Source organism: Alosa sapidissima, chromosome 2 (genome assembly GCF_018492685.1).
Source record: "Alosa sapidissima isolate fAloSap1 chromosome 2, fAloSap1.pri, whole genome shotgun sequence".
NCBI lineage: Eukaryota > Metazoa > Chordata > Actinopteri > Clupeiformes > Clupeidae > Alosa > Alosa sapidissima.
This window is the reverse complement of record NC_055958.1, coordinates 26,950,217-26,965,068: the sequence shown is the minus strand read 5'-3', so window position 1 is coordinate 26,965,068 and position 14,852 is coordinate 26,950,217. Positions and strand designations below refer to the sequence as shown.

Below are 14,852 nucleotides of genomic sequence, written 5' to 3'. Positions count from 1 at the left end.
AAACAAACAAAGTGGAGCAAGCCTGTCCCAAAAAACTATCCCAACCAATCACCGAAATAGGCGGACAAGAGTTGGGGAAATGGAAGGGGAGTTTGGTGAGTTCGCTCTCTGGTGTTTTGTTACTGTTTGGTTCAAACATCAACAGACATTACATCATCCAGAATTGCTGACCGTACCTTTAAGTTCATATTCAAACCCCCATAACCATGAAGCCCCATTTTAACAAACTATTTTAGTGAGATGGCATTAGATCTCAGACTAGACTATGTACTCACTAAGAGTGTCCTTACTTTGGAGACTTGTAACAAAGTATTTTTGATTATTGAAACCAGCATCTAAACGTATGTATTTATAAGATGTTATCCCTACTTTTTTCATCGGTTTATGTTTGTCCGCTGTGCATTGTCAGAATCTAAACATTGGTCTGAATGAAGTCATCATAGATATTAGAAAATTTGTCATTGACACAAACATTTTGTGTTTGTAACCCCCTCAGGTTTGCATAAGAGTACATATACAGTACATATGATTACATACCTTGAGTAATTTGAGTGTGTAACACAATATGCCGCTGAGCCACACCGTTAATATATGGTAGCAGTTGGTCAGCCATGCTATCCACAGCTGTCAAATCAGGAGCATTTACCACAAAGCTTGAATCGGATGCCACTGCTTCCATAGTGCTCCTGGCCGTCTCACCAATGGCCACGCCAAACGTATAGACATTGGACTCCCTTAAGGCCTGCTCCCCTAAACTGATATCATCGCTGGACTGCCCTGCACTGATTACAACAAGGATCTGGGGCACGCCCTCATCTGCCCTTCCCCCTGAGTCTGGGCTCAGAAGGCTTTCAACTACTTCCTCCAAGGCAGTGCCCAAATTTGCCTCATCGCCACCTGGGAATGTCAGCCCCTGTATGGCAGTCTGGACCGACCCTTTGCTTTCGTGGCTATTGAGATAGAACTTAATCTCGGGGTCGGCGCCATACAGGGCCACGGCCACTCGGATGGCTTCCCTGTCCACGTTTAGCTTTTCGATCACTTTCAGGGCGATATCGCGGACACGAGGGAAGTTGGCAGCTCCAACGTTCTCTGATCCATCAATTAAGAGTACTAGGTCAGCTGACTCTTCTTCGGGGGTGGAGAGGAGGGAGGGAGAGAGGGAGACAGGAGAGGGACAAACAGAACACAAATGCATCAAGTGAGTGTTAAAACAGAGAGAAAGAGAGTAGAGTGAAATGGCAAGCATCACATATTGGTCACAATCAGGAGCAAAACAATCATCATAAAACACAAACACAAGCATATCATGCTGCATGTGGACTGAACCAAGGAAGATGCTCTCGCAATGTGATATGTGTGGAGTCATACAGCCATGTATGTGCAGTGTAGGCTACATATGTGTCTCCTCTATAACCGGGGCAATATTGAGCAATATTCTCCAATATTCTCCATGGAGCAGGTGTTGGGATACAGAAAATAGTGTAATATCATCTTCGTTTTGAGCTCAGTCCTCCATGCAGACTCATGTTACAAGATACAGTGATAACAGTACCGGTCATGACTCCGTGTCTCATACTTGTCGCTGAGTGTAAATACTTTCAAGAGACTCAGCTAGTTTTAATAAGAAGCCATGTTTGCACTGGAATTATCATCAACTATCTGGGATGTTGTAGGATTCCACATTGAAATGGAATCATACAACATCGCAGATAGCATTGACATAATGCAATGCTTACATTGATAGCAATCCAGAAAAGGAGCCAACTTTAAAGATTACTTTAATTTATTTATTTGATGTTATACCTTAGGTAATATTACTAAATTGTATCTGAATACATAACATAACCGATGATTATGTCATACATTCTGCAGCGTAAACAAGTACGAGCTCAGACCGGTTCATCACCGTTTAACTTTCTACAAAGATTGTACACATAAAGGTTGCACATAAACAAACAAAAATGAGTACTGTGTTCACAAGAGATGCAAGCAGTGATGATGAAAGCTTAGCTATAATTAATAGCTTCAGGGGGTAAGGGGGATATTGATTTATACAATCAATATTATTGTTTCTTAAAGAGGCACTATTCAATTTCACTTCATGGGTGTGACCATTTCATCTCTACCTAACATGAATGAGTGTAGTGCACAGATAAAGACTCTCTCACATGTTATCTTTGATTTGATAACATGAAACTCAAATAAGAGTAAGATAGCAGTTTTTAAAAGGTTTTTATATCTTGGCATGAAAAAAGCATTAATATAAATTAATGCCGTAATCAATTCATTAATTAATCAATGAATCAGTTAAAAACATGCAAACACACAAGATCTCAGTCATGGTGTGCTCAGGAAGCATGATGAACTATGTGAAGATAGCGTGCCTAGAAAATGAATGATGATTTATGAGGTTAAATTAGTATTTGGTGTTTTTCAATGTAATCTCTATCTGGTACTTAAACCACAATCTATGTTTCAGAAATCTTAAAATAACAAAATAGCCTCCAATCATGGAGGCTACAGTATATTGCTGTGATAATAAATAGTGTACCACAGACACATCAGAGAGAGATTGACATGAAAAGCCCCTGAAATATCACTTCCATTGGGTGAATGACCTTTTACCTTTACCTGTACAGCTAGTTACGATGTGTATCCCGTGGGTGAGAAAACACCTGCACTGTAAAAATGACTGATGCAATGTTGAGAACCAACCAGTCAATGCTACTTTGGCAGTAATGCTTTTGGTTTGAGCCCATTCACTAAAATGGATGAAATCAATGATAGGACATACTGTGAATAATGCCTAATAATATCCTTTGTTTTCCCTGGAACCTGATTTTAATAAACACTTTCCCTATGTGACATTTACTGCTGTTGAAATGTTAATAGTCTTTTTAGCCTTTGGTTAGTCATTTCAAATGCAGTCCTGGCAACAATTGTGCAAAGACTTCTGATGTTAGCATGAAAACATGTTAGCAGTTTTTTCAATATTCCTTCATGTTACTTATTTTATATTACTGTTATATATTTGGTAATAGAATAGGTGTTTGGTCATAATTATCCTATATACTGTGTCCAGTGCTGAACACATTAACAAAGCATTTTGCATCCATATAAGGATAGGCCGGAGAGGGTGCTTGGAAAAACTAGCTAATGCAAGAGTTGCTGGGAAAAAGTCATTAATGAAAATTATGGTCTGTTTTCTTGCTTGCATAGGCACTATAATGCACCATTTTGTGTGCCTGTCAGTACTGGTATTTTTAAAGGTAGTAAAAATTCTCAGTAAGTTTGAATGATAAAAAAGGATGATTCAAAGCGAACGTGCACAATAACACATCCTCAAGCCAACTGCAGGAGCTACATACAGTACGATCACCATGTGTTCAGGACACTGTCCGGAGCACCGTTTTCTGACGTAGAGTTCCATGTAAGGTGAGGAATTCTAAGGGCATAGATGTGTGTATCAATACTGTGAATGAACTCAAGAAGCACTTACCGGCCTGCGCAGAAGTCTGGGGAAGCAGGCCAGAGCACACCAGCAGCACCCAGAGAAGGGCGCACGGTGGCAGCAGCTGCCGCTTTCTCATTTTTGTTTTAAATGTAGCACCAGATAAGGTACCTGGAAGGGATACAAAAACATGTCTGAGTGTATATTTGGCTTTCACAAAATATACAACTAGTGCCTCACACAATGTACAACATGACAAAAACATATGTAAAAATACACATTTTCTATTGTTAATAAATATGAGGTAAATATATGATACATATAAACAGATATAACAATACAGATATTCTTATTATTGGTTTGTGAAGTCTTAACAACTTCATTTATAAACCCTTTATAGGTGTACTCTTATAAAGTGGTACCCAGATATGGCACACATATAACTGGGATGCAGTGTAGGTCTTAGCTTATAATCGCATCAGCAGCATAGAAAAAACATTACTACTGAGATAATCCATGCTAACTGCAGTATCATGTATTGAAAAAGGTGTCACACTCCTAGTGTTCATCAGTATGTGGATGGGGACGCACGCAACCTTTCCCTCATAGTGGTAGAGGTGATGGTGATGGTGGTGGTGGTGTGTGTATGTGTGTGTGTGTGTGTGGGGGGGGGATTAGCTTGATGTTCATTTGAGCTCAAATCCCAAAACAGGAGATACATGGCAGCAACACACCCTGACACCAATCACTCCAATCTCACACAAAACTCAAATTCAAATTAATCTTTGGCACCTACTTAACTCTGACTCTTGAAATGGTATATTCAAACAGGTTGATGTTATTACTATAATAGCAAGCTTTCTGTTTAACTGATTACTCATGAAATGTCCAACAAAAGATGACATCTCCCATCCAAATAACCACTGTAAACAAATACAATAGTTCAACTAAACTTAAAATAGAACTCTTGCATATTACTCTCCAAGGCAACATTGAACAACGGAACGAAACAGAACTGCAATTCACTAACCAAACCAAATGCAAATTATATGTATGTAATGTTCTGTACAGGGCCTTCAATACGGCCTCATTACTGGGAGTTGATAGGGGGATCTATGAGTATGTGCACACTTTGAAAAGGCAAGATATGAAGAGAACAGTGTGACATGCTATATGTGGGAAAGTAGCCAACTAGTCAATCACTGGGGCAGTGGTCTGAGCTACAGTTCAATATCAATGTCCCCATGCACCAGGGTATCCTGTTGCACCCAAAGGATAATCAACAGCATTAAATTGCCATATGAAGCAGATCATCATCTGTATCATCACATATTTACCCTGAATGTTCTCACCCATTCATTTTCCTGCACAACATTTTTTTGCTATTTTCTTTGACAATTTGATTTCGGGTAAAATTGTAGCTTGAGGAGATATTAAAATTATCATAGTTTCAAGTAAAACGATATTCTAATTTTTTAGGATTAAACACATTCTTAATCCTTTAAATAGCACACAACATTATCAAGTGTGACCAAGCATGTAAGCATGTAATGCTTTACAAAATGTAAAAGAAGAATGAACTGGGACAAGAGATGAATTAATTATATGCAATCTCTTCACTTGGCAGACAAACTGATTATCAGAACCTTTGATGAGGTTATTCTTCAAGAACTTCAAGAATATTCTTCAAAACCTGCACAATTTGACCTCTCCCCCCCACCCTACCCCTCCCCCTCACTTTCCACCAGAGAGCTATGCGGTTTATGAGCTCCATCTGTTGCCCAGGAACACAAGATGCAGCATTAAGTCCTGAAGTAAGTTCAATTAACCACTGCAGGGGCTCAAACTGACTGGGCTTTAGTGGCTTAAGTGTTTCACGACTACTTAATAACCCGATAATGACAGCCAAATATACAGATAGATTAGTTTAATGGAGGGGAGAGTTTGACAGGAGCTGGGAACATGAATTATTCGATCGGGGTATTGAGCAGATGAACATCTCCGCAAGCCAAGAGGAAGAGAGGGGTTTATACATTTTTTTCAGACTGATTAATCAAAGATCAAAGGCTATTACAGAGGATTCCTAAACATTCCTTTCAGATAAATTAATGGACACAGGAGAGATATAATGAAAAGATTGACGTCTTTAAAGCAACACCAAAGAGTTTTTTGTACCTTAAAATAATGTTTCCAAAATTGTTTCAGTGGTTCATCAACTCGTTATAGGGTGAACAGCGCTTCTGCATTTGCGTCGCGGCCCTCTATCGGCTATAACCGCACTATGTAAGTTTGCCAGATCGGGTAGCGGATCTATAGTTCAATTGAATGAGACATAAGAAACTACAAATTTGACTTGCACAATGTCGCAATACATCGTACTTTCATAAAATCATGCAACATATAGCCCAGCTTGTCTGTGGACATCGTTTTTTGCAAAGCCGGTGCTGGATAAACAAATAGCGTGCTTGCAGAGGAAAAGTTTTTTGCTGTTGCTTTAATGGCTAACACCTGGATTTTTGATCCTGGCTCTGGAATGGCTCAGGTTTGCTGCTCTGTTTGGCCGTAAGAATGGAAAACCCTCCTCACATCATCCCTCCTACTTCTGCTTCCCCTGTGAAGGGAGTGGCTTTGAAGGCTCTCCCCGCACCAGAGAGAAACGCACATATGCATGGACAACTGTGTTCCATCTCCTAGCCATGTAAGGCAAATGAGGAGTAACTGATGTTGCAAGGAGAAAACATGTCTGCAAATGCATTCAATGCATTTTATTGCATTGCATGGCAATAATCAACAGGGATGCAGTGACTTTGAAAATCCTTGCAAAAGTTTTCGCAGTTATTTCAATCTTTGTAATTTCCTGTTCACCTTCTATGATCACAAAAAAAGCAGCCAGCTTAGGATAACTAACGCATTTCTGACATCTTGCACAATTTCTGTCCTGTTTCAGCTGGGTAATTTTTCAGCTATATTTAAACATGCAACATCATTGCGTTGGAGAGACCATGTTGAACAAGACACACTCTAACAAATGGGTGTGGTAGTAAACCAAAAAGCATTTTCTCCAAACACACAATAAAAACAAAATGAACATGCAGAATGCAGGACAAAACAAATTATCAGACACACCTTACGGTATTTATACTTTTTAAGAGTCAAAAAAGCCAGCAACCCTTGCAACAAAACATGACAAAAAGTTCTCTTACCCTGAGTTTGAATCAACGTATTCCACAGTCTTGGGTTAGAAATCTGCACTCCAACAACACTGTAACCGCTGGGTCATTATCCTTCTGGTATTTCCCCTTCAGTCAGTGGTCCTGGCAAAGAAGCACACGGATGAGATGAGATGGGGGGCCGATAGCTAGCCGGGGCGCACACAGGAGTCGGTGGGACACAGACGGGACACACAGGCGCACTTCTGAGACACCCTCCTGTTAGCTCACCACTGGAGCTGTGGCGCTGTCTCAGAGCCTGCAACTGGACAAACTCACAAACTCCTGGAGCAGGGCCATCCCCGAGTTTCCGCACCTCCCTCTTTCTTCTGGAAAGGAAGAAAAAAAGGGGAAAGAAGAAAAAAAGGAGGAGATGAGGCCTGAAAATGAAAAACAGATGCACAGCCCTGTTTGGTCTGGAAGTCTGCAGTGGGAAGGATGATGTCACAAATTCTTTCACCACTAGCCCCCATCCCTCCATTTCTCTTCTTTTGAGGCAATGCAAAGAAAACAGAGGGGGGTTTATTGTTGTGGGAGGGGGGGGCTGTATGAATCTATGTATGAATGAAAAATAAACCTACTACAAATACAGAATGTTTTGATATTTAGCACATTCTACTGTTGCAGCTGTGCTTCCTCTTGGTGACAGATGATACAGAATGTACACAAAGTACAATCATGCCAAACTGAGATTTCCATGTGTCTATGATGTCCAATATGCCAATGTATTCACATGTTTCAGATATTAAGCCACAATCCACTTTTGTCTATTTGTTCAGCTCTGTTATGTAACAATCCTCATTGCAACCAGATTGTGGTTTCTACTTTAGACATCTTGCAAACCAATTCATGAGACAGCAAATCCTGTTTCAGATTATAGATTCCAGTTATAGATCAACATATTAATTTAAAAACAACAATGTGTTCATCTTCAAATGTTAAAACATTACCTTTGCTCTCATCATCAATAGGAAAATGGCTATGCAGAAACCAACCTGCATAGCCATCTATAGTCTTAGGCCTGTACAGGACACAGCAAGCCATTTTAACCAAAGATTGATTCAGTAAATAATAATAAAAAAACCTTTACCATTTATGCCCTACAAGTAGTCAGTCATATTGACAGCACCTACAGTACATCTATTCACTTCACTTACATAATTCAAACAGTCTTTGAAGTCTAAACTTTTTGGAAAGGATTTTAAGGATTTTATTGGCTCTACATTACTGTACATACAACTTTAAATGATAGTCCCAGATTTGCTTTGCATTGGGCAACAGTTTTTTTATGCCGAGCAATTTAAAGAAAGCATTCCTGGATAAATCTAAAGATAGTATAGTCGTGCTGGTGAAGTCCTGGCACATGGTTCTCTGTGCTGACCTCCGTTTCTCCACCTTTGGGTGGGATGGTCTGCCAGTACCCCTGCAGGCTAGCACACTAACACCGTCTCACACCTTAGTTTCTGGAAAGTTCTCCAAGCTCCAGCAACCCCCACCCCACACACCCTGGTATGCTGAAAACCCATGACGGGTGCCCCCTTACCAATTTATTGTAATTTCTGTGAGTAATCCTGCATCCCCAACCTTACTGTGTAGAAAGTACACTAATGACATTGCTGAATGGCAAAAACACTCCCTTTCCTGACCCTCTAGTTGGCAGGATATAGAGTTAAGTGCATAAATAACCAGTTTTCTTTTTTTATTATTCTTCTTTACTTTTTAAAGTATTCTTTGAATAATTGCCCTTCTATGCTTTTATCACCTATTCCTGTTTGCTTTTGTTTATGTAAAGCACAATGAATGACCTCTGTGTATGAAATGCGCTATATAAATTAAGTTGACTTGACTTGATTTGACTTGACAACACAAAGAAAAGGATAAGGGAAAACTGGAGGAAAGGGGGTATTACGTAGTATTTTCAGCTGTTATCCTGTTTTTAAGAAATGTAGAGGGGGCCTTTGAAGTTTGACACTTGAGAATATTGTATTCCTTGGAGATAGATTATATAGGAATTACAATCAGTGACATACATACAATGAAGGTCACCCTTTTTGAGTCACCGATTCCTTCAAAGCAACCTTAAACAGAGCCTGGATTGTGTGAGTGTTATTAGTGAAAACAAATCAAACATCAAAGACACTTGTCGGCAATTTGGAACATCTGACCCCGCTGCTATTACGGGCAACACATTGTGAGTTGTGACTATTGCATACTGTATCTATGTCCATATAGATTATGGCAACGCCTTTGGTAACCTCGGTTGGCCTCAGCGGTTCCTGCATATTGTGCTATAGAGCATGTACATAAGCTTGTAGGCATGGACAAGTCACAGTACAGATGGCCCTAATTTACTGTCCTTTTGGCTTAGCAGTCCCCTACGGTCTGTGGTATATCCTGGTGTCAGTCCCAGAGCCCATACCAAAGGCTGTTATGAATAAAGAATGACGTGTCATTGTATAACGTTTTGTAGAGAAAATTAAAAACACGCCTTTATTCACTTCAGACTTGTTATGAATAAAGAATGACGTGCCATTGTATAACGTTTTGTAGAGAAAACTAAAAACACACCTTTATTCACTTCAGACTGTAAAACCATTTAAATATGAATAAATCTAAAGCAAAATTGATTAATATAGCCAGCATTTCTACATGCATTATGGCCCATGGGAGTTTAATGATCTATGCAGGTCAATCAAGTATTTAGAGCTTCACTTGAACGCATAAATTCTTCAATACAGAGCAGTTCTTTTGTTGCTGTGCAATCTAGACCCAAAAATGTCAATGTGAGAGAACATATGCTAAGCTGTCAGAGGGCAAAAGTCATTGGTTAGTGTCCCTGCATCTGCAGATCCAAGGATAAAGAATGGGAGTTCAGGAACTCCCTTTTCTGCTAGGCCAGCAGGGCATGCTGAATTGCAGGGCACTATGTAACATTTCAAAATCCACCATCGTAAGCTGCACAAAACTATGCTTTCAAGAAACGTCCCGTTACGGTTTTGTGTCAAGTAAGCACTTTGAGACAGATGCTAACTGAACTGTTTTGCTCTTAATGAAAACCTTTGCAATGACTAAGCATCACTTCAGAATTGATTTCAAGCACGTTCTTCCTTTTTCTGGGGTGCAGCATGATCAGGTCATAAGAGACAGAAAGCCCTAATTTCCTGCAACTAGCAGAGCCTTCTCAAACCCCAGGAAACAATGTAAGGCCTTCAACATCTGGTGTGTTTTTTCTCCCTCTGCCGTGGTGTGGGGCATAAGCCTGTGGGATATTGTATGCCGAGGGCATCAGAAATTAAATCGTTTTTTTCATACGCTGTATACTTTGGTATTCCCTAGGTCTGCTTTTCTGAAGATCCTCTCATTACTTGTTTGATTGCAGAGGTTCTACATTCGCCCCCAGTCTCTGTATCCTCAGGCTCAGTCCAGATGGTCAGCAGAGTTTTGGCAACAGCTGAATTTCGGGGGGTGTTTTTCCCTTCCTGGACCATTATTTTCTATTTTCACTCCAGTGCCCACTTTGTTCACATGTCTCATTGTGAGGCAAATTCAATCAAGACGTGTCCTTGCCTGCACTAAACGTTGGTGTACTGTATGACAAGATGGGGAGAGGGCTTGAGAAATGACCTCAGGCCAGATGTAAAACTGGGGCTTTGAGGAAACCAAAATTTCAGTCATCTCCCCCCAATATTTGACAATTTTTGTGGCAGAAAGAAGAACTGAGCGATATGGTAAATCTTTAAATGTTTTTTGGAAATCTGAATAAGCTAGACAATATACCATTTAGGCATTTTTACATGTGTCACTCACAGTTCAAATGTGGGTTTCATTTTTTCAGACTTTATACTTCTTATTTAAAGATCTATTGATTTTCACCATAAGAGAAATCAAGTGGATCTACTGGGCATCCTGAGTCCCCAAAATGGCAACTCTTTAAGTTGAGGGTCTTGTGGATGAGCTAAATGAGCTGTGGTATTTGGGAGTGCTGAGTTGACCATTGATGGTTGTGCTCAGGATCTTGACGATGGCGTTTAATTAGCAAAGTAGATTTTGCCTCATCATCAAATAACCTTTAGTCAGACTTAAATCTTTACCTATCATTCAAATTAGGGCCCAGTATCTTTCGGATTGGATTTATTAAAATGTCTACTTCTACATACTAGTCAAATATGTGCACAGTGTTCTTCACTTCTCACATAATTTAGTGTCAAGAAAACTTGAAAGATTGTGCATTCACACACAAAGCTGCACTTGTTTTGTGAATATATGTCATAAAGTATTACAAATGCATGTGCAACTAATAAAAAAGTTGGAACTAATTGATATTCATGTTTGGTCCATATTGCAGGCAGACAGATGTTGCATAAGTTCTTCTCTTCTAACCTACTGTTTGTGTCTGTCTGTTATTCTGTGTGCAGCAGCTGTCTTCTGTCATGAAAAAGCATAACAGTTAAAGTCTTTTCATGGACTTAGTAAAAGCCATTAATTATGTTGTTTTCCTCATAGTTTTGACAGTGTTTGGATCTGATGTCACTAATCACTTACAATCTCAGCTTTGCCATTCTGTACAGCCTTCTCTGAGTGGTACCATCACTAATGTGTACTTGATAGAGACAGTTTAAATATGAAGAAAGATCTCATAGAGATCTTTGAGCTCTTACTGTATGTTGTATGTTGCGCAGTTTGTAACTTGTAGTAAGACACTGAAATGTATGCTGAAGTATATGTGAATATATTATACCCATCAAATTCAGTGATTCAGTTAGATCATCATTCATCGTTTGGTTTGAGTACCGGTATATTTCCTGGACTGCTTGCTGGTATAGGGGTTTGTCAGTTCCAAAGACATAACACAGACTCAGTGTAGATTCCTTAAGCCTTTCACTGTTGATACGTTAATGCAGATCTGGCAATAGAATGAATAGTGTGCCTTCCACTTTTACACTTCCTGTGGTTTGTTGGTATAGTCATATTGATGAACCATAGCGTTGTTATCAGCATGAATCATTCATCTTTACTGCAAGTAGTAGTTTGCATTTTCATATTGGCTTTGTATTGCATGTCTTGTATTGTTCAAGAAAACTGAACCCAAATGTAAACACTGCTAGGCTATGCATCATTTGTTTCATCTGAAGTTTTGATTTCCCATTGGGAGTTAATCAAGGAGGCAACACTATATGAATAAATTAGTTTGGTCTTATTTGTTTTTTTAATATGACAGATGACTATGTTGCAAAATATGGATTAAATATCCACATACACTAAAACAGCTGTAATAACTTTGATCTCTGGATAGCCATGAACCATATGAGCCATATGCCGAAGATATGAACTTACACCGTGATACTAAAAAAAAATGCTCTAGTCTTTAATCCCTTTAATATAACCAAATCAAAAGAAGAGGGCTTCCTGAAAGATACCTCACGGCAACGACATTTCAAGTGCATAACACATTTCTGACCATTCTTTTTTTATTATGTTGGCCAGCTGATAGCACAGTCTGTTTCTAGTTTATCGTTTTCTTTTAAAATTCCATCTCCACTTGCTTAGCCCAGAGACAATACTTTCTTTCCATATGTAAGTTAGGGTAAGCTTTTGGAGTCCTGCTGTGATTTATATCCAACCCCACTTGGTATTACCCATATGATACTTGGACACACATTGAGGCCAGATTTGCTTGTTCTTGCCAAATGTGTGACCAATGGAATTTGAATACTCTTACACATGGTGAGAGAGAGATATTGGTTGGGACATGACCAACATAATATAATTTTTTTTCAGTAACAGTTTTGCATTGATAGCTCAGTCTATGAAGCACCATGGGCTGTAACATAATGGCCTATATTTTGATAGTAAAGCATGGTCACTAGCGAAAAGTTTAAACAAATTTTGGTTGTCCAGTCCACATTGGGTGTGGTGTAGTTATGAAACGTTATCAAACCTCTGGCACTTGGCGCAAGGAGGTTGGCCTTATGTTTCCTAATCAGTCATGGGTGTGTTTTGGGCGTTACATCTTTTAAACCAATGAGAGTGACATCCATCATTCCCTTTAACAGCAAGCAGCGCGACTTCAAACAGCGCATCGGCATTTTGATGGTCACTGGCACATTTGAAGGAATCTGATTGCACACGAGACCGTATGGAACAGGTATTCCACTAAACCATGTTTTACTCAAAACCTAGCAGAGTATACACAGTCACTTTCACTATTGACTGACAATAGGTTACCATCGAAACTATTGCCTGAAAAAAGCAACACTTACCCAAATAATGTTCGAATGACTGAATAAAAAACCTAAGGACATTTATTTTGTAGAGGAGTTGCATGCTTAGGCTACATCTCGTGACAGTGCGTCTTCAGTGCTTTATATGTGCCTCTCGCCTAATCACTTTTATCCGTCATTAACAATTTGCAAATGATGGTGAATGTGAGATGTATTTCGTAATATCTTTATTATAATTATGTTTCCCATTGTAATTGTATAATTTGTAATGTTTTGCATGGATGTGTGCTGGTGCGTGTGGATTAGAGAAGCAGGGTGCATTGTGCACCTGCCTTATCACTATTGATAATGCACTCTTGAAATAACATAAAAAACTCGGCACAGATTTCTGACCAGGTTTCCCTTGGTCAGTAGCGCAATGCATTTTTAGCTAGTGTACGATACCGATTTTTAGATAATGTGCCATACCCATAGGCCGTTAATTGCCACACCACTTGGCGGGTTGCTCAATAAAAGAGACGGGCATGGCGAAAAACTCAAGTCTACAGGAATAAGCTTTGTGTCGTGATGATTATAGACTTTGCGCTGCGCTTTAGACTGTCATGATAGGGCCCAATGACTTAGCCTAAAATCAGCTATGGGTTAAAATGGTCTTAATGCAAAACTAGGCTACTCTCTATGCTCATATTCTCACTAGAAATGTTCAAGGCCCCTTGTACATTGACCATACATTTGTGTAACCACACACTCAGCCTCAAAAATATAGGTATGGCCTACCTGACCACTTTGCATTCAGTGAAAACTGAGAATTTGGTTTGCCAAGGGCACTCCATTTCTGACCTCAGCCCACTCCATTTCGGTTGGTAGCCTAATAGGCTATTCATCAATTTGATGGTGCAATGTATTATAGGCCTAGATGTAATAGTCAAATAAATATTCATCATCAAAAAAAAAAAAAAAAAAAAATATGACATGTTATGTTGACTTAAGGTAATTGTACCCCGACTACATAACAAATATCATATTTCAACATAATAAATATCATATTTTTTGGTTGAGGTTGGGCACCAAATTGTTGAGCCTACAGACTTCTTTTTACCTGTCCTTGCTGTTTAGATCATTTAGATCTAGAGTTACTGTTGCCTAGGTTACTGGTTCAGTATAGGGAGGGAAAGTAATCTCATCGCCATCTAGTGGTTGCGTTCCTAGAGTTTAGCGGAGTGGATGGGGTTTTTTTTTAGAAAAAATATATCTCGGTGCACATTGGGATCTTAATTTAATGCCTTCCATATGTTAGGCACTGGGGTCACCTCTATTGCTTCAAGTGGTCATACCTTATTTTTAGGATCAGTTGAATTGTTTTGAGTTTTTGTCGTAACACGGTGATAAGGAACTACAGCTGCATGTGACGTCACATGTTTGGGCGCTTAATCTCTAACTGATCAATACGCAATTTGCTTAACTGGCTTAACATATTTTTGTAATAACGGAATGTGATGTAAACCGCGTGGTGATAACCTTTATGTCAGGACAACTGGTGTTGTGCTTCTACTCACACGAAGAGCTAGCTGTAAGTGTTAAGTGTCAATGCTAACCAGGCTAATAAACAAACCATGCTACCGTGAGTAACGTTGAAGGGTAAAGTCACGTGACTTCTTTTGTAGTTCGTTTATGAAACAAAAGGAGCAATTTCGATTTTCTTAAATAAGGCAAAATAGGGTCTGACATTTTCACAGTTAGAATATTATTACTGTATAGACACTGAAAAATATTTTTGGTGGATAACATCGCTGATTTGGCTTCACAATATTTTTTTAAAAATAGGTCTATGGGACTTAACATTGGAGCTGCTCTTCGATAGGAACGCAACCACTTGGGGCGCTGGTTTTCACTTTCCCTCCCTATGCTACAGTATTAAAGCTCTACGTCACATTTAAATAATTATCAATCAAACCCCATAGGCTAATC

General features: G+C 39.3%; 1 protein-coding gene across 1 annotated transcript in view; it reads right to left on the bottom strand.

Annotated features, from left to right (window-relative positions):
* Nucleotides 1-6,933, bottom strand: part of LOC121697029 — a 43,877-nt gene extending 36,944 nt beyond the window's left edge. The window contains exons 1-3 of the mRNA XM_042078296.1: nucleotides 6,658-6,933; nucleotides 3,503-3,625; nucleotides 538-1,131 (exon numbers count right to left, since the gene is read on the bottom strand). Coding sequence (XP_041934230.1) covers nucleotides 538-1,131; nucleotides 3,503-3,593 — 685 coding nt within the window. The 5' untranslated portion in view covers nucleotides 3,594-3,625; nucleotides 6,658-6,933. The remainder of the gene's footprint in view (nucleotides 1-537; nucleotides 1,132-3,502; nucleotides 3,626-6,657) is intronic.
* Between the last annotated feature and the right edge of the window lie 7,919 nt (nucleotides 6,934-14,852).